This window comes from Protopterus annectens, chromosome 6.part0 (assembly GCF_019279795.1).
Source record: "Protopterus annectens isolate FY-2018-M chromosome 6.part0, PAN1.0, whole genome shotgun sequence".
NCBI classification, from domain to species: Eukaryota; Metazoa; Chordata; order Ceratodontiformes; family Protopteridae; genus Protopterus; species Protopterus annectens.
In genome coordinates this window covers 9,612,219-9,639,842 of record NC_056737.1, presented here as the reverse complement: position 1 = coordinate 9,639,842, position 27,624 = coordinate 9,612,219, and the positions used below count along the sequence as shown (strand labels likewise).

Below are 27,624 nucleotides of genomic sequence, written 5' to 3'. Positions count from 1 at the left end.
TTGTAATCAATATTTGGTTTTCTGAATCATCAGTAAAATTAGCTATTCAAACGTGGTTAATACTTGAAATTGTTTGCATGAAGCCATTAAATAAAAATGACCCATGCACTGAATCTTGTAGTACTCCCTCTATGAACTATGTAGAAGCTAGACTAGAAAAATCCCTGACCAACCAAAACCTGCTAATATCTATAACTTAACCAGCTTCTGATCCATCACATGACATAACAGCTAGAAAAAAGTGACTAGTGCTCCCAGAGCAGAAAGGTGCGACACTGTGACAAATGCTTTTTGACAGAACAAAATAAGCATCTACTGAAATTATATCATCAACGGCAGCAAGTGCAGGTCTATTACATTTAACAAGTTCAAAAACTGGACAAACTCTCATTTTATCCATGCTGGGAGACATCAATTCTCATGTGATCAAATAATATGCACTCAAAACATTTCTCAATAATTGATGTCAAGATGGTGGGTCTATAATTCTGAGGATTTACTGCATTCCAGTCATGTGTGTTGGATGATTACTGCAACCTACCAAAAATCAAAAACAAACCATTTTTCCAGACTGTTTGAATAAATAAGTCAAGCAGTTACAGGTAACATCTTTAATTATGCACATATGACAAATTCTAATGTCATCCAGACCAGCTGCAGACCATTGCCTTGATTTTACTTCGCTCCTGTTATACCTGAGCTATAGGGGTTACCGAATAAATATGGTTTATGAACAATCCTTCAACAGCATCCTGTACAGCCGTTGCTGGATATAAACATATTTGCAAGCTGCTCTGCTGAACTTTTACTCTAACCTGCTGACTATCTTTCTTAACAATACCACCAGAAACTCCTGACATGTTTACATTTTTTGCTGTTGCATGTATAGGTGGGCACAACCTGCAAATGCTAGCACAGATGGGCTACAGTTGGCATTATGACATTCGGTAGCATTGATGGAAAATTAATTGAGTTCGGACTGGTTGGCTGTTGCATCATCATTGTCATATAATGTATTCAAAGATGTCTACCCAGCTGAAATCTCCTGCTGCTTTATCACCCGTTATTTATGTTATACACAAGAATAAGGTTCTTTCCTTTGTATAGTGCTTTTTTGTTACCTACAGGATTCATTAATTAGGCTTGCAGTTTTGGTTGGAGTAGGGAATGCAAAGTACCCCCTGCAAAAATTGTGTGCTATTGCTAACTGTAATCTGGACCAACAACAAATTTGCTGCAAAATCCATCATTGTTACTTGTTTATGTTTCTTAAATCTTATATCATTGCTTGTTTTGTGTTTTTTTGAACCCAAAGTATACCGTTTTGAAACATTGCTCTATCCCTGTCAGCATAACAAATTGGGCAGGTATTACCAAACTTTCCTTTCAAGCAACAATACTCTAACTACTGGGCGAGAGCCAGATCTGTTCTAAAACACATGATGATAATATTTACGATTGATAAAAAGACAGTTTTTGCCTTTCAGCCATGTTTCCATTACCTCTACAATACTTGTTTTGTACTGAAGAATTCAAAGCTCAAGTGATGCCAAATGTTAATAATGTTCCTCGTATTAAGAATGGCAACACCCTGTTTTTTGTCCCATTCTTTGAAAAAGTTACATGTCGACTCCTATTAAGTGGGGACCTGCTAGTCTCAATATCACCTAAGGGAAGTTTCTCTTTTTGTTTGACATTTTCTTCTGTATCTATTGTGCGTGATAAGAAAGGACAAGTGCTTGCTGATTAGCACCTTTCTTAGTTCTAGGTCTTTTTTAAATGGTACTTGGTGTGTACTCCGTTTACTGGTATTTCTGACAACTTTTATTAAGCTTTTTAAGAACAGATATGCGTATCTGAAGTGGGGGACAATAATAAGCAGAGCACTGTATCAGCAAAACAGGGTATTGTTAATGCTAATGTTAAGATATAAGATTACGGGTGATATTCATTTTTTACATAAGTAACGCACATCTGAGGATATAAAAATTGGTTACTTTTGAAAGTTTAAATTTGCTTTTTGACGGACATAATTAAACCTTTTAAACTTAATATCATAAATGTGCCAGCTCTGTTGGCACAGAAGTACAAAGCCCTGATTACAACAAAGTCGGCCTGAGTTCGGTTAGCAACTCAGGCATCTGCTAGAGTTGGAAGGGGAACACCTCTCTTTTTAGTGAGAGGAAGTGTGAGTGCAAGGCCCCATGGTAGAATGGAGACCACACAGCAGCTCTGACTTCAAGGGTGTAGGGCAGTCCTAAGGGGCTACATTGCTTGTAGAGCAAATAAGCCATTGCAGGGGTCACTGGTATGCTAAACCCTTGAGTGAATCACTGGGCATATGCGGTGCAGTAAGGACTAAAATACAAAAACTCCTACCCATCACTCCCCACTGCTTGATTCTCAACCCTAGGAAAAACAAGTGGACTATAGGGCTCTTACCTCCCAGGGGACAAATTAGGCTAACAGAGTGAGCATTTAAGGCAGTCGGAATATGCCCCTGCTTGAACAGGAAATTTTCTAAGACACTGGAAGAATGTAAAGTATTTTTGCTTAGCAATTCTCACTTACATTTGGGTGTTCAATAAATGAGAATGGTAGCAATGTAAAACTATGCCTTGAAGAGCTGCTACCAATGAGCAGGTTTCTGGGATGTAGAGAACAGGTCTTTTCTAAGTGAAATACATATGTGGCTTAAGCATATAGTGTAATGGGAAGCAGCTACTTATCTCCGCGAGAAGCCAGCGTGCCTGCACAGAACTCTGTTTGTATTCCAGTATTAAAAGGCTGGAGGGACAGAAGTTAAGAGTTGCTACCAATAAGTGGGTTTTACTGAGAGGTAAAAAGCAGGTTCATTCAAAGTGAAACAGACAAAACTTAAGGAGACAACACTCTCTCTCTCTCTGTGCACAGCTCAAAGTGCGACCACAGAGTGCCTGCAAAGACTTCAGGGAATCCCCTCATCCTCCCTAAACAAAGTGAACCTTGAACAGTTGTTGCTGATGAATATGTTTCACTAGAAGGATGCCATCACATTTATTAAAAGTGAAGCAGACATTAGTGTTAACATCTGTTTCTGTGCAGTGCATTTGCAAATCGGTGTAAAACTGTTAAATGTCTCTGGGTACACCAGTTTGTATTGTGCTACTAATACATGGAAGAGGTGAATTCCCTGAATCTGAGAAGTCCTGACTTGACTAAGCTTGATTAATGTCTCTCAAGCTATTTAATGGTTTAATCATTACTCTTAGATACCAAAACATGCTTTAAACAAAACTCTGTTAACTCAAATGACTCATGGCCTAAATTAACCCGGTAGTACCCAACTATCTAGCACACAATTCCATAAGAGGGGTGGAGGTTAATGAGTAGTGAGATTCAGAAATTGTTTTCAAACACTAAGGAAGAAATCTGGAAGCTGCAATGGACTTTTAAACTATGGAAAATGTAGTGTTGTTTCACTGAAGAGAGCAACCGCTCCCGTGTGCCCAGTGCCTGCCCACCTTAGAACACTATTTTAAGCCAGACAGACCAATCCAATTCATTCCTTAACTATTAAGTTTTAATATTTCTAATATCAGACAATTTTGTCTGGAAAGATTTCCCTCAAACAGATGCACATTAACTGATTCCCCTGAATAACATTTTTATGTCAATGAGTCATTCTGACTAGCCTTAGCAGTAAAGATTACAGTCTTTGATATCAATTTCTTAATTAAGGGCTCCAGAACTAGCACAGGAAATCAGATGGGGCTTTAAACTCAACATAACTCAATACCTTGACGTACACTAACACTGAGACAGTCTCCATTACAAATGACATGAAAAGTCTGGCTATTCGGGTTCATTCTTCCACTTGTCCACTTACTTCTTTTTCAAGTTTCTCTTTATAAAGCTCAAGCAACCTATTAAAACATTTGTTGCGCAGCTCTCTGTAATCAACAAAAGCACATCCTGGCCTAAACCTAACTCCAGTGTGGAGACAGTTAAGAAAATTGTGCCTGCTAACCTCATAGCTTCGCACCACTCTCATTCCTCTGCCTCCTCCACCATAAGCTGCCTTGAAGATGATTGGAAAGCCGTAAGTATTGGAAAACTCGTGAGCTTCTTTAAATGACATGATGGGACCATCAGTGCCTGGAACAACTGGAACACCTGGGAATGAAGCAGCAAAAGAAAGGTGAACAAAGGTGTAAACATTTAAAACAAGAACAGTTAGTCTTTGAATGTCAGTTTTAAGCTCAATATACACACATGAAAAATATACTATGCCCCAGAAATGCAAACATTCACTTGTATCCTTGACTTAATCAGATCTTTAAGGAAACAAAAACTTACTTGATCCTTCTTTGGCTGGAATATACTTTGGTCTAAAAATAAAAGCTGGTCTTAAGTTGAGAAAATATGGGTTAGAGAAAACTGAAATGAATGCACAAAATTAGGCAGCAGGAAACGGTTGATATATCTGGCAAAGTGATTCCAGAGCAGTTATTCTCTTAGAAAGTGATTCTGCGTGCAAGGCCAATGTCCGACTGTTGCAGTTCACACAACAGATGGTCACTAGTACTACATCAGTCTAACTAAAAAAGTGTTTGTCACAACCAGAGTGTGACCTTCACTTGTAGCCCACCCCAGCATTTGTTACGACTTGTTACTGTTAAAATCAACTGTCAAAGACGTTAATAAAGAAATACATTACTGGGAATATCAACCACTTATTACATCTAGGAGTTAGTAGTTTAATTAACAGATCCACAAGAGGTCCTTGTAGCAATTCATATATGGGAATATCCACAAGCAAGTCCAGTCCAAATAATAGAAAAAAAAAATCTTTCCATCACCAGTGTGATTAGGTGCAAGCAAAAGCCATTAATGCACTTTTGTATTTCAGTATACATAAAAATGCATGACAAAGCGAATGCATAGTGCTTGGATGCCAAGTGATTAAACTACTTAGCAAAACACAGTCCCTAGGAAAAAAAACAGGATGTAAAGAAGTACTTGCTGCTTTTTAGAGAGAAAAAAACACAAGTGAAACGTTGCATGACTGCAAGAAATGTTCTGCAGATCTACTGTTAATATTAATATCTTACATAAAATACATATTAAAGAGTAGAAATCCAGGCGGAGTAAAACTATTCTCTACACGACAGTCTCGCATGCAGCATGACTGCTTGAAAGTAAGATAATCAATTAAGAAAGTAGCTTGACGAGTTGCATGTTTTACTACTGAAATACTGAGTTTACTAAATTTGGGAGACAAAAGATTTAAGTGGCGAAGATATCAAGCTGCAATACAGCAACATAAAACAAAGACAACCCCCCCCCCCCCCAACACAATAGGTGACTAAACTTTTTTTTTTTTGGTTATGTTCAGCAACTGTCACTGATAATAAAAATATTGGTATGGTTTATTTTTTTTTCCTCCAATGAAGACAAATTAAGGTCCAGATTCAGGAAGGGCCACCATCAGTGAAAAGCCCAAACATGGGCTGTTACCACTGTCAATGGCCTACACAGTCTATAGGAACTCATCAGTACAGGTAAATGCTAATGAGGTATTCTGGAGAGCACAGCCTACCTAATTAGCCAAGTGCTCTCCTCCAGAAATGCCTGCAGTAAGGTATTTATGCAGCTAAGTGATTCAAAGAATCACTCAGTTGCTTAAGTAAACTCGGCCAAATGCTTACTTTCATCCACTATTTTCAGTTGGTGAGACTGCATTAGAGGTAAGGGTTGGGGAGTTTAGCAGACAGGTAGTGGTGGTTTGGGGGGAGCACACGCACATGTGTGTGTGTGTAGCTGCATGTGTGAGAGTATGCAGAAGGATGAGTGGTCTTGTATGTGTGCATGTGGAAGTGTGTGATGGGGTTTGCCTGGGTGGTGGCAGCAGAGGGATTATTTAGGGGATAGATAGGGTATATGTGTGTGTGTGTGTGTCAGTTCAACTGGGCGGGGGGAGATGCTGTCATATTTCTAAACTCCCCTAGACTAAAAAGCCAATCCCATAATATTGGGGAGGGGGACACTAGACATCAGGATTCTCGAAGTCTTAATTTACTTAATTTAATAGAACAGTTTTACAGTACAAAAGACATATAGGCAGGGCAGAGACAGTACACATCAGGAATGTTATTTACCTATTACCTTAAGGTCACTTAAAAAGTTGTTCCATTAACTTTTTAAAATTGGGAATATATGTCACAGGTTGTGCGCAGAGTTTTTTTCATGGAATTTAGTGGAGAGAGGGGGAGCTGCTGAGGTTTAACAATTTAAAGAGTGGCACTGTTAGTAGGAAATTGGTTTAATGTGGTGTCATTTGGCTTTGTTTAGAGGGCGGCAGTTGTACTCTTGTGAGGTACAACTTGTGTTGAAAAAGCAAATGGAGTTGGAGACAGTAGTTTGCAGGGGTTTTTTTTGTTTTTGTTTTTTTTTTTTAAACAGAGGCTGAGGTAATGTTGGAAAGGCCGCACTGAAGTTGGGAAAGAGACTCCATTTCCAATAGCAGTACTGACTGAGAAAGTCAGAAACAGAAACATCTTTCTGGACAAGAAGAGCATAGAGTTTAGTTGTGTCTTTTTGATGTAGGATTGAAAGTTCAAGGAAGGGGCAAGAAAAAGGCACAAGTACTTGAATGAGGAAGTGCTTTCAATGTTAGCATTGTTTAAGTCAGATATGTAGTTTAAGCACCCTTAGCAATGGATGCAAGTTACTATGTAAGCAGTGAGAATGTGAAAAAGCCCAAAAGATCTGGGAAGAACTGTAGCATTAGCTCCATAGTGTTTCACCCTCAGTAAACTGGACAGGATACAGCAAAACAGTAGTTGTTAGGAATTACATTAACACACTCCAAAGTTAATTTGGCACTTTTAACAAGTATTTTGTGTTTGTTACAACAGATTCTTGACACAAAATGATAACACTGAGTAAGACAATGGGCCAGATGAAAGGATTTCAATCTCCAAAATGCAACAGTTAACTATGGTGTCTTGTTGTAGATGTACTAGACAGGTATTAATGTTAAAAAGTAAGAAAGGTACACTTCACAATAATTTCGATTAATACTGGTTACTCCTCTACGCAAACAGAACCTTAATTAGTTATTCGACATGTAATGATGTCTGGAGACCTCCACATATAACAAAGTGAGGCCTGCAGTGCTGTTAAATGTTTAAAATAATCCACAGCAAAGTGCAAATATGTATAGTTTATAGTTTAAGACTGCAACTTTGTGCAGTACTCACACTGTACATTTAAATGTAAAACTAGAAGAGAGTGTTATAACACTTCAGCTTGATCAATAGAGGAAGTGAGGGAGTATAACAAAAGTCAGAACATTCAAAATTACATATAAACATAATCAGAATTATATATTAAAAATAATAAAAGTCAGGTTTTCTCAGAAAAGTGTAAGCTGAGATAATTAACCAAGGAAGATGATTGCCCTATAGCATTTAGTGTTGGTGAGCTGAAAGATGCCTTACACAGGTGAGGGTGGAGGTCAGGGGATTATGCACCCATTTGGGTGGGTGGGTGTTAGAAGTGAAATGCAAGACACTTCTAACAAGGGCTGTCTAACAGAAAACAAATGAGGCACAAATTTAAATGACAATACAGCTAACTATTAGCCACCAGTCATTAAAGGAAATAAGAAAAAAACAAATGCGTTACAATATTCATCCAACCAGAATTCAGACTGCATTCAACCACTGAGCTTCTGATTCAAGAGGAGCAACAGGGATACAATCCTTGACACAGAAGACAACTTTCTGTTCCTAAACAAATAAAGGAGGGGACACAGGAGTTTATCAGTATAGAAAAACTGAAGAAGCACAGGAATCGGTCTAGTTTCAACTTCACTATCACGAGTGTTGAGAAAAAAATAAAAGAGAGAGAGACTAGTGGTCTTAAAACTTTGTTAATGAGCTCAGTCACAATAAATTCCAAAAATCATGAAACCCAGGTAGTGTTCCAAAGCAACAAGCATTTATTAGTCACAGACGAGCGATCCTCAGTAACAATAAATCAAAAATATTGTAACACTGTTAAACATAGCAGCTTTTATACACTAAGAAGTAGGTGTGGAAAATATAATTATTGTTTAATTTTAAACCAGCCTATTCATGGCAAACAAAATAAACAGGGCTGTAAAACTGCATTTTAGAACAGAAAGTACTCACCCCATATGCTACTATTGATTAGATCAAACTAAATCCTAGTTAAGGAAAGCACTGCCTATCTATTTGCAACCCACATTCCAAGATCAGTTATTAAGAAAAGCATAACATATACATAAAAAGATGAACATAAAAATACTTTTAACTAAAGTCGCTTTTGGCTAACTAATGCAATAAAGACTTCATCAGGCTGTGACAAGAAATAAAATCAATGAAAAACACTGCTATCTAAGCATAAACAATCAAACTAAAGCACTATAAATATAAACATACATCTGTCTAATAATATCTAGTAAATAACAATCCATGTATATTAGTGTGCATAAAAAGTTATTAACAGCTCAGGAAAAATGTCAGTGCTTTGAAAAAAAAAAGTCATTACACTGTTCATCTTTACAGCCCCAAAAACATGTTTATACAATGAAAACTAGTAGAAAAATCACACAAAAATACAGAAACCCATGGATGAAATAAACTAGTAATGTATAAAAGTGTGCAGATGTGTGCATGAGCATCCACCAGTATGGTTTAATAGGGGAATTATACCAATACTACATGGTAATAGCGGCATGGGAAATGTGTGTTTTTAATTTGTTTAAATCTCTAGTGTAATGCAATAAATCAAATCAAAGCAGAATTTAGGTTTACGTAACTAAACATGTGTGTGTGTGTGTGTGTGTGTGTGTGTGTGTGTGTGTGTGTGTGTGTGTGTGTCTGTGTGTATATACATATATATATATATATACACACACATTCTACACATCATTCTTATGATTTAATATACTTTTAAGTACATAAAAATATTCCTCAAAAAATTCCCTAAAAAATCCTTTACAGACTGTGTGGCAGCTTACGTAAATTCAACAAACTCTTAATAGAACAACAGTAGTTAAATCCTGGTTTTCTGAATGCACTTAATTTCAACTGCCAGCATAATTCTTTTTTCTCCAACATACCACTAATGTCCCCTTCAAGCTCATCCATTGCCACACAGTCCAGAATTATACATTTAAAACCAGAATGTATAGGGGGTTCTAATAAGTGTTTTGATAAAGTGCTCCTCTGACATTCGTCTGATGTCAGAAAGATGACTTGAAATCCTACTTTTCAGTTTATTCATAGTCTTACTCACATACAATGCAGGGCAGTCTTTACACATGGCCCTTATATACAACTTTTTCAGTATTACAGTGATTACTTGCTGAAGATTTCACCATCTTTTTAAGACACAGACACTCAAATGAGTCACATTCCATAGTACAGAAAATGTATACAGGTGGCCCACAGATTTTAATTGCTCATGTCATCCTGATATTCCTTATTTTTCTTTTCTAAATATCTACATATGGTTCTGCTCTTTTTATATACAAAAGTAGGGTGATCTACTAAACTCTTATAAGCTGCTGATTGTCGGTGAGAATGGCCCAGTTCTCCTTAATAATAGCTCTAATTGCATAGAAATCCCAGCTACAAATCAGAATATAACTGTCCTTACTTTTCTCTTCTTTTAGGTTAAGGTGCCCTTGTTGTAGCAGGAGGAGATGTCTCTGACAAAACTGTGACAGAAGGACAAAACACTGAAAGTGGAAGACAGCAGAATTTTTGTGAAGAATGATTACTCACTGTATACCACACAGAGTAAATTAATTCCATTATTCATGACATGTCGAGACGCAGGTGTGAGATTCAAACTGCTGTATTCAGCTGTCTTTAAGGTATTCTTCCTTGCAGAAAATCATTTTTTTGATGAAGTGCATGCTAAGGAGGAAATGCAAAAGTTTGTCCAACAAAAAGTAAGCAATGAAACAGATGGAGATTCTGCTTCTTGTTCTTCCGGTATTAAAGACCACAGCAAGACAGTACCTGTGAAACCTTTTCCAGTATTTCAATGGAAAATGTTGGAGAGAAGGGAGGGAGCACAAGAGTTGACTAGAAGAATCGAGAGTACGTTGGAAATGAAGTAGAGATAGCATTTGACAATGGAGAAGAACAGTAATAAAACCAGTAACTTACTGTGAGATTACAATGTAATAATTATATTTATGAAATATGACAGAACAAGAAAATCTGCAAATATTGGACTTTCAAAATTTGTTGGACTTGTGAGGGAATCTAAAGTATATGCCTTTCTTCATGTCATTAATGTTCAGAAAAATGCTTTGGGGAGGGGAAGAGAGGGCAGCTAACTAAGTAAACATTTTCTTTTCTTAATAGTACTGTACTTGTTATGTATGGTTTTCTTTGCATGCTATTTTTACATGTAACAGGGATTGTAAATATGTGCTGTTTATTTCTTTTTCTCCCTCTTTTCTCTTTCTTGTACAGTTTTGAGAAATATAGGCAATGCAATGTTAAAAAAAGAGCCTGGTTAAAAAGGCATGACAACGTTCAAATTACTGTAGAGTATTTCTGACAAATCCATGTATATTTAGTAGCAAATCTGCAGTTGGTCTTCATGTTTCCACGGAAACAATCTGATAAGAGAAACTGGCTGTCTGGTTCTCATGTCTCCATGGATACAATCTGATAAAAAAACTGGAGACAGTCTGCTGGAAGGGGACTGGTTGAGGGGAAAAGAAGAGAGAAACTGCCTAGGGCATAATGTTCTCTGAAAGCAATCAGGGATTTTTCCCAGCTGGGGGAGCTTTAAAGATAAGACAAAGCCAATTAGACAAAGTTTTCTCAGTTTTTTAAATGCAATGGGATACTAATATAAACAGGTGCTTTTTTTCTTTTTCCTCCCTTCTATCTTTTTCTTTGTTCAGCTGTAAGAAATGTAGGCACTGCAATGCAAAAAAAGGGGGGGGGGTCAGAAGGAGAAGCAGGCTGAGAGGAAATACCTGGTCAAGAGAGTATGACAAAAGAAAAATCAATGTGTTTTTCCCATGCTTGAAATAGGGAAAGTGACTGGGTAAAAACCCTAGGCATTATCCAGCAACAAGTTTATTACAAATCAAGTAAACAAAAAAGAATATTGATTAGTATCAGGCTGTTTTCTGGTAAAAAAAGTATACTTAGCAGTTTTGTAGCTGGTTTGCATGTCACTAGAAGACAATTTGATAAACAGAAAGATCCCTGGGTGAATCCTGGAAATAAGCCTGTGACTTATGCAATCACAACTTCTTACCTCTACTCTGGTTGCTAGAGAAGCATATCCCAATGACAGAGAAGGTCTTTTCATCCTTTTCACTTTGGGAGAATGTGTCTTTAACTGTCAGACTCAAAAGGATCAATCCATTGAAGGCAGCATTGACAAAAGACACCTTATAGAGTTCCAAAAAAATCACATAGCTGCATCCAGATGTGGCACCTGAATGCAATGCCTGATCCGGTCACCAGTGAGTTGCCCTCTGCTGCATGCAAGATTAACCTCACGGACATGATGGAAATAGATTAAAGGGTGGTCATTCTCAAGGAATAGGATTTCTGATTCTCAGCAGACATGGACCCAGGGGCCTAGTTAAGAATTCCCTAACCAAGTCCCTCTGTAGCCTGGTTACATGCGCCAGGTAGTTCAGCACTCACAAATAGAAGGTCGCTGAAGTGTAAATTCACTTTATGAACTTGTCCAACATCCTAGACTCCCTGTTAGGGGGATGGACAGTGGAGCTCTATTGGACTAGCTCCTTCTTCATGGCAGCTGCAACCACCATGGCATTAACTGGAATCTCTTTAGTCCAAAGTGGTCTGTCAGAAGGGGCACCAAGGATCTTATTGGGCAGCTTACTGATCAGTTCCACTGTGTCCATTCTTTCCATGCCTTGTGGAACACAAGGTTGATATGGGGATCCAGGGCGGGACACCCAAGAAGTAGATGGGCCTGAAAGTACAGTTTTATACCTACCATAAATGTAGATGTTCGAGTGCTAATACAGCTGCAGTCATAACAGATGGGTTCTCCTGCCGTCAGGCGGGTCCTCGGTCGGCCGAATTCCAAAGTCTAGGTCTGGCGTCAGTTGTCGTCACTTCTTCCCTGACGTCAGAGCGACAGGGGTATAAAAGAACCAGCCAATGCCATTTTCTTCAGTTTTTCTTGCCCCAGATGTCAGGTGCCCTCAGAAGGAAGGCAATACATAAATTTGTGTAATAAAGCAATGCCATATAATCAAAATACAGTAGTGCAAGTAAATACATCATGAATGAATACCCCAATCAGGTTGCATGAGGATATGTTAGCCAATAGGTCTGTCCCAAGAGGGGAAGGAGGGAGGGAAACCTGGACTGCAGCTGTATTAGCACTCGAACATCTACATTTATGGTAGGTACAGAACTGTACTATGTTCATCGTGCATACAGCTGCAGTCATAACAGATGGGTAGAATCCCAAAGCTAAGAAAGGGGTGGTAGGCACTAGGTGGAACCAGGAGGAGCCAGAATGCCCTGCAAGACTACAGTGGCAAAGCCCGCTCTAGATTTGGTGTATAGTGGAAGGTGGCAGTGTTTGGAGAAGGTATGCATAGAACTCCAAGTGGCTGCTTCTAAAATATCTTTGGTAGGAACTTCTCTGAGAAAGGCTGCAGAGGTAGCCGTGGCCCTTGTGGAGTGAGATCTGATGCCTGTAGGTACAGTTTTGCCATGAAAAGAATAGCAAAAGCGTATGCAGTGGGCTATCCATTTTGAGATTGTCTGTTTGGAAATCGGCTTTCCTTGAGCTCCTATAGCATAGGACACAAAGAGCTGTTCTGATTTTCTGAAAGGCTTTGTTCTGTCCAAATAATAATGCAGTTGTCTGTGGATGTCCAAGGAATGTAGTAATCTCTCCCCTTTGTTTTGAGGATTAGGATAAATGGTAGGTAAGTGTATGGCCTGATTCAAAGCTACCCTGGATACCACTTTTGGCATAAAGGATGGGTTGGTTCGTAAGGAAACTCTGTCCTGATGGAAGATGATAAATGGCTGCACAGCCATGAGAGCTTGTAGTTCCGAAACCCTACGAGCTGAGGTAATAGCCAGAAGGAAAGCTGTTTTCTAGGACAAATATTGCAAATCTGATGAGGCAGCTGGCTCAAAAGGAGGCAAGGTCAGTTTTTCCAGAATGAAATTGAGATCCCAAGCAGGTATTGGTTGTTTCCTTGGGGGTTTTAGATTCTTAGCCCCTCTGAGGAACTGCCTAAAGAGGGGGTGAGAGAATAAGGGTGGATCAGTGTTGTATTCTGCAGAAATGGCTGAGGCGTGGATTTTGATGGAGGAGAATGAAAGTCCACTGCTTAGCAGCTCAGCTAGATACTGTAATATTTGAGGTAAATTCAGTTTTCCAGGATCCTGGCCCTTTTTCTCATTCCAGACACAAAACCGTTTCCATTTTGTGGAGTAAGCTTTTCTAGTAGATGGCCTTCTGGCCTCCAAAATGACATCCTGCACCTCCTTGGAGAATAGGATCTGTTGTGATGCTAAGGAATCTTCCATGCAGCTAGATTGAGTGTTTTTTAGCTGACTGTGAAGAGTTTTGAAGCTGTGCTGAGTCAGGAGAAGAGGCATTAGAGGCAGTGTCCATGGTGGGGAATGCGTCAGGCTCCTCAGCAGTGGGTACCAGTGTTGTCTTGGCCAGTCTGGAGCAATGAGAATCATCTTTGGTCTGTCTGCTCTGGTCTTCAATAGAACTTTGGGCAGCAGAGGAAGAGGTGGGAAGGCATAAACTGTCATTGATGTCCAACTGAAAGAGAGAGCGTCCACTCTCCAGGCCTTTGGATGAAAAATCCTTGAGCAGAATTTTGTCAATTGGTGATTTTTGTGTGAGGCAAAGCGATCTATGTCTTGCCTTCCCCATGCTTGGTTTATCTCTGTAAAAACTTGAGGATGCAACTTCCATTCGTGTGGATCTGTCATATTTCTGCTTAGGTTGTCTGCCAGCGTGTTTTCCTTGCCTGGCAAGTACTGTGCTTGTAGTTCGATTTGTAAGTCCATGGCCATGTTCCAAAGTGACATGGCCAGTCTGCATAGGGGGTATGAATGTGTTCCTCCCTGTTTGTTTATGTACCACATTACTGTGGTGTTGTCCGTTCTTATCAATAGTTGACCTGGTTGCAGAAGGTCTTTGAAAGCTATAATAGCATTTATTACTGCTAGCATTTCCTTTTGATTGATGTGTAGGTGCTTTTCTTTTTGGGACCATTTGCCCTGAATGCATCGATCTGTCATGTGCGCCCCCCCAGTGTAGTCCGAGGCATCTGTTGTGATGACTTGATTTGCTTGAGGCTTGCTGAATGGGAGACCTGTGTTTGTTTGGCATGCTTGAGCCCACCACAGAAATTCCTTTTGAAGACATGGAATTAGTGGTATTATTGTTTCCAAACTGTGGCTGTGTTGAGACCATAGGTTTTTCAGGTACCATTGAAGTTTCCTCATATGCAGCTTTGCACATGGGATTAGTAAGATGCAAGATGCCATGAATCCCAGAGCCTGCAGGATTTTCCTTGCAGTCAGCCTGGTGCAATTTGCTAGTGTTCTGAAGTATTGAGTTAGTTGCCCCTGCTTCTCTGGCGTGAGGTGTTTGGTCCAAGTTGGCACCCAGGAAAATTATTTTCCGAGAGGGTATTAGCCTTGATTTCTTTTTGTTGACTGTGTATCCCAGAGAATTCAACAACATTATTACATAAGCCAGATGTTTCAGAAGAATGTGCTTGCTGTCCGCTTGGATCAGGCAGTCGTCCAAATAGGGGTATATTTGTATCCCTTGAAGTCTGCAGTAGGCAATTACTGATGCCAGGCATTTCATGAATACTCTGGGCGCAGTAGATAAGCCAAAGGGCAATGCAGAGAATTGATAATGGGTTGAACCTGCAAGAAATCTGAGGTATCATCTGCAATTTTGTCTGATTGGGACATGCAGGTATGCCTCCTTGAGGTCCAATGTTACCAGCCAAGAAGAAGCTGCTGTAGAGTGAGCATCTTGAATTTTGGTACGAGTAGAAATGTGTTTAGGATGGATAGGTCCAAAATAGGTCTCCAATCTTTTCCCTTCCTTGGTACCAGGAATAGTCTGGAATAAAAACCTTGACCTTGTTCGTGCGTAGGTACCTTTTGAATAGCTTTCATGTCTATGAGATCTGAAATTTGTCTTTGTGCCTCTGCCCTTTGATTGTGTGGCAGGTTTGGCATGCCTCACATTTTTGGAAGGGTGTGAAAATGGAATCTGTAGCCTCTGTTTATAATGTCCAGGATCCATTTGTCTTTTCTGACAATATGCCAATTTTTTGAAAATAATGCCAGTTTTCTGCCTAAGGGTGCTGCCATTTGAGTCTTGCTTGGCATGCAAAGGGGAAAGTCATTGGGCTTGCTTTCTGAATGGTTGCAAGTTATCCTCACCACCTCTTTGTGTAGGAACTTGCTATTGTCTGCCTCTAAACGATCCTTGGGATTGTCCTCTGCCCCTCGGGCGCCTGTATCTACCTCTTTGTGGTCTGTCCGTGGCTGGAAAGGACCAATTTTTGGAAGGCCAATTTCTACTGAAACGTGGGGGTTGTACCTGTAGAAAATCTTTCACAGTTTGCATTGATTTAGACTTTTCCTCTATTTTCCTTAATACCTCCTCAGCATTAGCACCAAATAATACATCCTTTTGTAGAGGGGCATCTAGTAATTTAGCTTTGACATGATCTGGCAAGGTTTGTTCCTTGAGCCAGGCATGTCTACATATGACTGATCCTGTAACAGCAGCTCTACATGAGGCCTCTAGAGCATCAAAACCACATTGTAAGGTATGTTTACCCACTTGTTCTGCACTATGCATCAAATCCTGCAACTCCTTCAAGTCTGGTTGTTCAGGTTGTGACATTTTACTTTTCAATTGTGATAACAAAAACTGTTGGTACTTTAGCATATGGAACTGACATGCCCTCATGGTTAAGGTAGCCGATGTATATACCTTTTTTCCCCACCTTTCTAAGGATCTGGAATCTCTCTCGGAAGGTAATGGATTTTTAGCAGTGGAGGCCTTAATTCCCTTGGGGCCCTGTGAGATGGTTTCTGGGTCAGCAGCATGGCTTTTGTATAGAAATTGGTGTGAGTCAGGAACCCTGTAGTACCTGTCAGGCTTGACTGGGGCTGGAGGTAGAGAATCCGGGTTAAGGCAGGCCTCCAAGTACACATCATCTAGTATGTCCAAGACAGGAGGTATAGCCAGGGGCCTGTGCTGAGGTAGCAAGAGAAATTCCCTAAGCCTTTTCTTGGAATCTGAATAATCTTGGCCTTCCCAGTGGAAGTGTTCCCTTAAGGTATGCAAAGTTTCCCCAAAAGAGTAATCCTCTGGGGGGGATACAGAGGGAATGGACTCCTCTGCATCAGAGTCTTCAAAAGGGGAGTAAGAATGTTCCTGTTCATCAGAGTGCCCTAAAATAATGGAGCCCTGATCAGAGGAGGGGGATTCTTCCTCCACTCTGGGCTTTTTGTCCGGGGGGGTTGAGAACCCCTGATAAGAGTAATTAAACTGTTTTTTAGGCATGGGGCCTGGAGCTGGGCCCTGTGTAGCTTGTCTCTTGGAATGCATGGCTGCTTTAGACTTAGTGAAAGCCTTGATGGAAAAAGAAGAGGAAGGTCTGAAGACACCTTGAGAGGAGGTAGACCTGTCCACATTTTGAGATTCACCGTCAAGAGTGGCTTCGGTATCTGTAGTCGGTGTGTGGGCCGAGGAGCCTGCGACCTTGGACACAGGAGACACCGCCAATGAAATGTCATCGGTACTCAGGGGCTGCGTAGGCGCCTCACTGAGAACCGGACCACATGTAGTCGGCTTTGGCGTGGTGTCGGTAGAGGCCGCGGACCTCGTGTGTCGGTCCTTATCTTTGCGCTTTTTAGACAAAACTGGAGTCGGAGTATACGATGACATAATATAGTTAAATGTTTTTCCAAAATAATGTTGGGCGAACTCCGCCCGACGCTTAATGGTGCGTTTGTTGAATGTAGCACAAAAGCGACAGACCGGGACGTCGTGGTCTGGGCCTAAACAAGGAATACAGAGGGAATGGAAATCTTTATGCGGTATTTGCTTCCCACATGAAATACAATTATTAACTTTGTCTGACATCGGTCTGAGGCAAGAAAAGTTTCCCCAACGGGGTACTTAGCTTTCAAGAAGACTTCGGTTGCAGAATTTTCATAATTTCAGGAGCTGGCCGACCGGCACTTGCGAACTGCTTCTGCTTCGGGCACTGCACGGCAAGAAAGACTGGAGAAAATGGCGTCAGCTGGTTCTTTTATACCCCTGTCGCTCTGACGTCAGGGAAGAAGTGACGACAACCGACGCCGGACCTAGACTTTGGAATTCGCTGACCGAGGACCCACCTGACGGCAGGAGAACCCATCTGTTATGACTGCAGCTGTATGCACGATGAACATCCAACGGCTTCTAGAAACACTGATTCCTCTGGATTAGTGCTTTTGGAAGACCAAACTACCTTCGGGTGGAGATCTGGGGAATCCTCTTCCTTCACTGAGATTGGTGTTCTCATTGAGAGATTCCAAAGGGGAAACGAGGTGTCTCCTTTGACATGTATGCTTCTGAGGGACCTCTTTGATGGGGTGTTTAGGAGAGGTATCGGAAGACCCTAAGGGTTACACACAGGAAACAGACTGGAAGTCCTTCTGGGCAGACTATCCCGGTAGGGACAGAGTAGATGTCTCAGGCACAGATGCAGCTAAGGAGGGACCAAAGTCTGAAGCAGGCAGACTAGAGGCTCTTCTGGATGCAGAGGACCCTCTCCACCACCTCAAAAGTCCAGGGAGATCAGGACACCCGAGACACCCCCATGGAGCCAAAGCCGTCAACGGAAAGCTCTGGGAGCCCCAGCCACCCCCGGATGGGAGTGTGGGGTTGAAGCTGAGCTGTCAAGTGCCAAAGCCCTGAGAAGAGGAGACAGCTCTGAGAATTTCATAGCTGACATCAACCCCTTGGACCCGGCACCAAAACTACAGCTCTGACACTCACTAAGTTCTGAAACTGTTGGGAGCAGGGAGATTGGAGTCAAGGTAACCGTACCAGGCGGCACAGACATCTCACCTTCAGGGAGGCTGAGACCTGATAACTCTGAAATCTGGGGTCAGATCAAAAAAGAAGCAATAACAGTGAAGGCAGGGCTGTTGCTCACAGATCCAGGAGGGGACAGAGCTGGTAAGATCCCCAGCTGGATTTGTGCCTTGAGGAATTTTACCATCATGCTGTCTACCTGGGCTTCTGAGAGGCTATGGGAGGACTTAATGGATGAAGATACCGAAGCAGGCCTGGAAGAGGGCCTATGCTGCTACAAGAAAGCAGAATTGAGTCTCAATGACACGGACTCGGGGGGGGGGGGGACTACAGCTCTGATGAGGAGGGAGGAATTAAATGACTATTGGGACCTGAAGCATTCGGCTCCAAAGACCTTGGAATTTTGGCGGAAGGATCCCCGAAGTGGCGAAATCTGCTGACGTACCTCTTCCTATCTTTGTGCCTCTCAGTGTGTGGGGGGGGGGGGGGTTGAGACCCTGAAGTGGAACGGGTGGCTGAAGAGGAAGAGCCTGGAAGAAGCCCCTTCAAAATAAGTTTGTTCCAGTGGTCAATAAGTGCCCACTGGTTAAAACCACCACAGATACAGCAAGCAGAGTCAAAATGACCCACCCCTAGACAAACTACATACTCTGCATCATTAAGTGGGAGCTTGTGCCCAAAAGTGCTACATTTAGGGTCAGCTATGGTTTCACAACAACAAATACCTTAAAAGTCTGCATTTTTTTTAAAACAGGAAAATACACACACACACACACACACACACACATACATATATATATATATATATATATATATATATATATATATATATATATATATGAATTCACTTCAGAACACTGAAATACCAAAACAGTGAAAATGAGAAAACTTCACAATACAGAAGACCAAAACACTGAAAACCAAAATCCTGGAAACTCAAAATACTGAAACTCAAAACACTGAAAACACACATCATACATATATTGAGTTTAAACAAGATAAATCATATTACTTTTCACCAAGTATAAGCAGGGGGAGTATAGTGAAGTGCAATCTTGGAGTTGATATATTTAAATAGCAGAAGGTGTGATGGGTGCAGCCCCCCCCACATGGGGAGTGCAGGGGGGCTTGCCCCCCTGCTTATACTTGGTGGAAAGTAATATGATTTTTCGTGTTTAAACTCAATAAATGTATGTCTGTTTTCAGTGTTTTGAGTTTCAATGTTTTGTGTTTTTGATATTATGAGGTTTCCAAATTTTGGTTTCAGTATTTTGATATTTCAGTGTTCTGAAGTGAATCCATATATATATATATATATATATATATATATATATATATATATATATATATATATATATATATATATATACGTGTGTGTGTGTGTATAAAATAAACTAATAATAAATCTAACTATTTCAGATGGTAGGAAAGGGTAGAGGAAATAAACCAAAAAAATTATTCTTTCCCTTAACAGAAACAGTGAAGAGGAAAAAAGAAGGCTAGCAGAAACAACAGGAACTAAAAACTGAGAAAATATGAGAGAAATAACTCATAGATAAAACAAAATCCCAGAGGAACTCAGAATGAAGAGTAACCAATGCTTACTGAAATGCAGCAAATGAGATCTGAGGTATATGTAGAGAAGGGCATCATGGGTAGGGGAGGAGCTCAGATGTTGGAGCCTACAGCTTTGGTATATGGCCGAGTCAGATCCAGTACCTGGATCTGAAACCCAAAGGTTAAAGAGTAAGTGTACGCAACACCATCAGATCTACAATTCAAAGTGGAAAGGAATGATGAAACATGGGGGAAGCTCAAGAAATGAGAGATTGGGATTTTGGATGTAGACTCTTAAGGAAAACAACAAAAATTATACAGAGTACTATATTCATAAAATAGCAAGGAGTATTTTAAAAACTAAACCAGCATGAGAATAGAGAAAATAGATTCTGCCTAAAGCGATGACTGTGGTTAGGGATACAGATAATAGGTAAGAGGGGGCTGGAATTTATTAGAGAAAACTGGCAAAGGAACCAAGAAAGAAAGAAAGGGAAAGGTAACAGAATGGGAAGAGGTCAGGAATTTATACAGACTGCAGGTTAAAGACTGCCTTCTCTATCAAGGATGGATATCAGAGTATAGTCAAAGAGAAAGAAATAGGGGGTCACTTAAATGAAAGACCAGCACTGGTAGTTTTTAATAGAATCTAGAACAGAAGCTGCCATTAAAAAGGAATAATTAGTAGAGCATATCAAATATTGCATGATAACTCTAAGAATCAATCAGAGTAGTTTAGAAAGAATTGGGAAGAGAGACTGGATAAGCAAATCACAAAGAGACAATGAGGGATATATGCGCATCTCCCAAATATGCAACAAAGTCTAGAAGATTTAGGATCTTTTCCTGAAAGCGTTTACATAGATATTTCTATACTCTAAGTGGACTCCAAAGAATTCTTCCTCAGAGGTGGACAGCAAATGCTAGAGGTATGAAGGACAGGAAAGAGGTGGCTGGGAACATATTTTTTGGGAATGTAATAAGCTGGCAGACTTTAGGGATTCCCTGTGGACCACTGTGTTGGAGATGCCGGGTGAGTGGACTGGATTGACTGGTGAGATGACTTTTTTTTTTTTTTTTAGCTACGATACAGAATCAGAATTGCCTAGACATAATAAAGCTTTGCTGAGTCTAATTATGGTGCTGCCTGGAAAGCAATTACTAGAAAATGGAAATCAAAGTGTAGACCAACTTTAGTAGTAGTAGTGAATATAGTAACAGAGATAAAACAACTGAAACTGGGATCTTTAGAAAAGGGAAGGAGCAAACAGCATAGGAAAAAAATGGGAATTGTGGGAATAATACAAGCAGAGATGGAATGAGGTTTAAGAGGCAGGATTTGAATGAGCCATATAATGCTTAACTGACAATGACTGGCTAGACTATATGTATAATGTTTGCAACTACAGTTGTTTCAGTGGTGTCTGTGATGTACAATGTTTGCAACTAAAGTGGTGTCAATGTTTGTTTTTCATTTATTTAAATGTAAGATTGCCTATGGCATACATGATAATTTAATAAAGATGTTTATAAGAGAGAAGAAAAAAGGTGCCTTCAGTGCATAAAATTCTACCAAAAGGCCTATTCCACATAGGGTCATTGTTAATTTTAAAAACTCTAATGGGATCCAGGATCATATGTAACATGTTTGATTCATATTCTCTGGTTAAGAAATCATTTTCAAGATCATTTATATTTTTGAGAAAAGGGGCCAAATCTGTGGTAATGCATGTTAATCTGTAGCCTTGTGATTGTATTACATTGTGCTCAGTTTTTACTAGATGCATACTATCTCTGTGAAGTAAGTAGTTCACTATTGCTGATTTCCTATAGAAATTACTAAATTATTTCCCTCTGTCTTCATCAATTCTGACAGTCATATCAAGGAACTGCACCAACTCCAAGCTGATGGAAGTGGTAAATTTCAGGAAGGAAGTGGAGTTACTGATGTAATGGATAAACTCAGTGAGTTTAGGTTTCTCACATTGCCAAACTATGAATATATCATCAATAAAGAGAAGGTAGCTGGTCATAAATCTCTGGTATTCACTTTACAGTACAAAGTCCTCCTCCCACTTGCCTAAGGCTACATTGGCCAGGCTATGGGCCATAGCTGCACCCATGGCTATCCCTCATCTCTTTATAAGCATAGCCATTGAAACTGAAAAAAATTGTAACAACACCAAGTTTATTAGCTTTCCCAACCATTCAGTTTGCCCTTGTATGGCATTGTTATTTCTGCTATAAGCCTCTGTAGCTGCTTGAATACAGTATATGTGTGGTAACACAATGTATATGGTTTCAATGCTATATACTTTATTCATTCATATATTCTTTTATTTTTCTTTATAAAAATCAAGTGAATCTAAACTAAGAGAGTATTTCTTTTTAGCAATTGCATCACACCAGAGATTTAAACAGTAAGTTCAAATCACACATTTTTTCATGCCACTATTATCATGTAGCATTGGTGCAATTCCCCCATTTATTATACTGGTTGATGCTCATGCACACTTATGCACATACTTCTATACATTCAAAATACAAAGGGAGGGTGGCATAATGGTTAAGGTGCTTACCTTAGAAACACAAGGTGCAGGGTTTGATTCTCGCAGGGGGTAATTGTCTAGGCTTAAAATGGTCCATGAGGGCAGTTAGCCTAGTAAAAATCTATGAATATTACTATGAATAAAACCACACAAAACAGACTGCAGAGATCCCGACAAACCAGCTCCAGTAATCCAAAACTTATTGATAAGGTTTTGTTTTATTCAATAATAAAACTTCATCAGACAAACATAAAATGACCTAACAACATTTAAATGTCAAATGACCAATATTTTCAAAGCATGTGAGCAACTTTAAATCATGTGACAGCTTAACCCCTGTGCAAATCCTAAGTCAGACAGTAAAATTTACCAAGTTAAAAAGAGTAAATATACACAACAGCAACTCAAGTACCTGAATATATATTTTTAAATAATTTAAAACTCTTGTCACTTAACGTGATAGCACACAAAGCTGATATGTTTAACATTGTTAAAGTATTTCTTATTTCTTGTTACTGAGGATTACTGGTCTGTGACAAATAAAGGCTTGTTGCTTTGGGACGCTAAGTGGGTTTCATGATTTTTGGAAACTATTGTGACTGAGCTCATCAATGAAGCAAAGACCTCTAGTTTCCCTGTTTTTTAGTTCATTGCTACTGTCTACACAAGATCTGTAGACTTGTAGAACGTATATCAACATATATTCTAGAATGCTGACCAAGTATTCTGAGTATCTTATGTGAAGTGATACAAAAGCACAGGGCTCCAAGGCCTACTGCTGCATGCTATCCATCACATTTGAGGAGATATGGCCATGGTAGCATTCCTGGCATTAAGCCAAACACGTTCAAGATTGATGTAGGACTCAAACTGTGTGCGTTGTCTTCTGTACTGACACAAACAAAATAAAACGGGGGGCTTCGCCCCTACCCCCCTACTTAAATATACCAACTCCGAGATCGCACCACAGTGGAGGGAAACTGCAAAGTCCCAGCAATGGCCCAGCAATTTTTTTTTCCCTGGTGGGGGGGGGGGGGGGATCGCTCTTCTGGCAGTTCAACGTTTTGTGGTTTTGTCTATTAACTGTCGATCAAAGAGTGTTTGCTCTTTTGGGTGTTAGACAAGCTAATAGGAACCCTAAAAATCAGCACCACCAAACCACAGGTCACAGTTATCTCCACGTGGAGCAGGGGATGTCAACCATCAAAGATGGAAGACTAAGTACCTGGAGGTTTTGATCATGAAAAAAAATAATCAGTGGTTCAACCAGTTGATGGGTGAAATGGCAGCATTAATGCAGGCATGGTCCACATATGTAGTGGGGGAGTCACAGGACAAAATACTACAAGTCAGTCCATAACTTCTTATTCACTTATGATCATGGACTTGGCATAGGGACCTAAAGGAAAAGACTGTGGTTACAGGCACCAGAAATGTTAGTTCTCCTGCAGTGTAATTAGGTTTACTTGCTGCTACTCCATACTAACCACATACTACTGAAGCTGGTTTGGAAACCTTGTGGTTTCCCATAAGGTGTGCCAATGTCACTGGGAAGACGGCCTTGGACATATTCAAAACACATTGGAGGGAATAAGCCTCTCAGGTAGGACGGAAGTGCTTGGCAATCCAATAGTATAAGATAAAGATAAGAAAATCTTGTCTACTCTGCTCCACCTTTAACCATCATGGTGCTTATGAAGATAAACCGTTTAGAAAATGACGAATTTCCAGTTCTCAAGCAAATTACTCCAAAGACTGGTTTTCATGTAGCTGCAGTCGAACCACATCTCAAATGATATTTTTCATTACTTCTAATATGTATCTTTTGGTATTCAGGATGGCTTAAATAATGAAACAGTAATCTGCTGCATGTAGTAATAAGTTTATCAGCATATTATTCGTGCAAGTGCGGCTAAAGAAGATACCATATCCAATACCTGGTACAATTCTGAACTGCCAAACAGACTAGAGGCAGTAACCTGTCTAGCCATCAGGCCAGTGACAGACCTGTTGAAATTGTAATTTAATTAGAAGCTGAACTTATTTATTCAGTAGTGAATCCCAGAAGACACTAATTATATGGGATACTGAACAAAAATTCCCACGTAGTGTGCGGATAACCCATCTGAAATGATCAAGCAAAAGGGAAATTACTGATTTAGGACAGTGGTCTACACACAAAACAACGCTTCAAATAGGGCAGCACATGGGTGCAACTAAGGAAATAAATTATTTTCAGCTGGGACACAGGATCTGACTTGCCTAGACATATTAGGGCTTTACTTTATTACAATTAATTCTGTTAGCTTCCAAAAAACAATTACTAGAAAATGGAAGTCAAAATCTAAACAAACACTATGTGAAGTATTGAATATTGTAAGGCAGATAAAATTGGAGCAGGATCTTTAGAAAATGGAAGGAGCAAATTAAACAGAAATAAATGGAATTTGTGGGAACAGTACATTCTAAATAATGTTCAGGAGGAGGAGGAGAAGTAAGGTTTAAGGGAAGCCAGGAATTGAGTGATTTATATAACTCAAAGTTAATAAATATTACCTGTGGCAGGCACCATTTTTACAACTACAACCACCCTTGTCACTATCATATGTTCATTTATCAGTTAACTCTGTTACCTGATTGTTTCCAGCCCCCTCATAAGAGCAACTAGCAGGGTCTCTACTCGCTTCGCTCCCCACCCTGCCCCCTATTCCCTCCCGCCCCCAGTGGTCCCACCTTTATTATACTCACAAACCCCGCCCATCTTTCCAGTAGCCAACCACAGCACTAACCCAACACTACAACACTACCTCCACCATCTTCCCACTACTATCACACCTACTCAACTAACATGTACAAGCATACCTTACCTATGCTCACGGCATGCACTCTCCTTGCATATCTTACATCCTACCAAAGCTCCATCATTCCCCCACTCAACCACTACCACTGTACTACTACTCACACCACCGCTCATGTCTCACCCTCACTCAGTTCCCCTCCCACCAACTCAAGAAACATCCATATGCACCCCTCACATATTCTACCAACTATATTAATCATAAAGAATCCCTACAACTTAACACAGTAACCCTCCCACCATACCTATTACCCAAAGAGCACAATCATAAAGTTTCCCTTATAAACAAACACATTCAAAAACTGAGAAAACTAATAACCTCATGCATATCTAAACTAGCCCTAAGTGGAGATATCAACCCCAACCCTGGCCCTACCATCTCCAACCCCAATCCTCATCAGACTAGAAACCACAACTTCTCCCACATTACAGCCAATAGAAAGCCAAGTGACTTCCTTCTACTAAGCCTAAATATTAGAAGTATATCCAACAAAGTCCATGAACTCCATGCCACCAAAGACTTGTACTCCCCAGATATAGTCATCCTGACAGAAACCTGGCTAAAACCTCACATAACCAGTGAGCAAATACTCCCTACAGGTTATGGCATACTAAGAGTAGACCGGCTAAACAAGAAAGGAGGCGGTGCAACTATAATATTTAAACAGCATCTAAACATCCAGATCTTAAAATCATGGGCTCCACAAACAGGCAATGAAGAAATAATATATACCAACCTCAAAATAAACCAAAACAAAACCATCAACATAACTGGATGCTACTTCCCACCTGGCCAAAACATCCCTCCACTCAGGGTTGCCAGACATCCCTATTTGGGCGGGACTGTCCCGAGATCAGCAGCCTGATCCCGAGTCCCGCCCTGCTGGTTTAAATCCTGGCCAGCCTCCGCTATGTTTTTTTTTTTTTTGATTGTTCCGTATACCTGGCATACGGGCCAATCAAAAATTGCTAAACACAGAGCTTCTTGTGTTCCGCATTAAACACGAGAAGCTCCGTGTTTAGCGATTTTTGATTGGCCCATATGCCGGTATACGGGCCAATCAAAAATCGCTAAATACGGAGCTACTTGTGTTGAATGCGTAACTGCAATGCATTAAACACGAGAAGCTCCGTGATTAGTGCAGAGCTACTGAGTGAGCTCACTTTAATGTGGAACTCTGTTCCCACTTGCCGTGAGAGACCTTCTTTTTTTTGTCCCTACCTGGGAGCTGGAAATCTGGCAACCCTGCCTCCACCAGAAAACCTCCTCAGCTGGTCTACCCATCATCTCCCCCGAGAAACTATAATTTTAGGTGATTTCAATATTGACTGGCAATCCTGTTCTGGCAACCATCCAACCCATCATGTAAACCTTCATGGCTTCACCCAACTAGTCCAGACGCCAACCAGGATAAATAAAAACTCCAGCAAGCACACTACCCTGGACTGGATACTAGTCAGTAAGAACCCCCAGTCATATATAACAGGCTGCTTATCAGATAGCCTCAGTGATCACTTCCCAACATTCCTACTCAAAAAATACCTATACCAAGCTAAACCTGTCATCTACCGTCAAATATGTAAAAAAAGTACAGTTTTGTACCTACCATAAATGTAGATGTTCGAAGATCCACATTGCTGCAGTCCTAACAATTGGGTAGTCCGCTGTCCTCGGTCGGCCCGAATATCAAAGTATAAGGCTGACGTCGGTCAGGGCGCATTTGACTGACGTCAGTACGTCAGGGTACAAATGCACATGACCGGCGTCATATCCTCAGTCTTTTCTTGCCCCAGATGTCAGAAGACCCTAAAAAGAAAGGTCAAAACCAAAAGACAGCAAACAACCAACCAACCACCCTTGCACTAACTATAGTACAATATATACAATATATACAAAATGTACAACCCAACCCACACAACCACCTCTAACTACAGAGGGGAAGGAGGGAGGGTAAATTGGACTGCAGCAATGTGGATCTTCGAACATCTACATTTATGGTAGGTACAAAACTGTACTATGTTCTTCATCTCACATTGCTGCAGTCCTAACAATTGGGTAGAATCCCAAAGCAGAGATAAGGGAGGATGGCTAACTACAAGGAAGCAGGAGCTGCCAAAATGCCCTGCAAAACAGCAGTGGCAAAACCAGCCCTAGACTTAGAGTAAAGTGGCAGGTGATAATGCTTAGAGAAAGTATGTACAGAACTCCAAGTGGCTGCCTCCAAAATATCCTTGGTTGCCACTCCCATCAAAAAAGCTGTTGAAGTGGCAGTAGCCCTAGTGGAATGAGGCCTAATCCCAGCTGGAATCTCCTTGCCATGATGGGAATAACAGAAAGCAATGCAAAACCCAATCCACTTAGAAATAGTTTGTTTTGACACAGGCTTGCCCTGAGAACTCAAAGCAAAAGAAACAAACAACTGCTGAGACTGTCTGAACCCTTTAGTTCTGTCCAAATAATAACGCAACTGCCTGTGAACATCTAAAGTGTGCAAAATCTTTTCCCCTTTATTTTGGGGATTT

The 27,624-nt window shown here is 40.4% G+C and overlaps 1 protein-coding gene across 4 annotated transcripts in view; it reads right to left on the bottom strand.

Moving 5' to 3' along the window:
- Positions 1–27,624, bottom strand: part of PC (pyruvate carboxylase) — a 2,844,646-nt gene that overhangs the window by 2,363,308 nt on the left and 453,714 nt on the right. For all 4 annotated transcript variants that reach the window (XM_044073797.1, XM_044073795.1, XM_044073794.1 and 1 more), the window contains exon 5: positions 4,010–4,155. In XM_044073797.1, the coding sequence (XP_043929732.1) occupies positions 4,010–4,155 (146 nt within the window). The remainder of the gene's footprint in view (positions 1–4,009; positions 4,156–27,624) is intronic.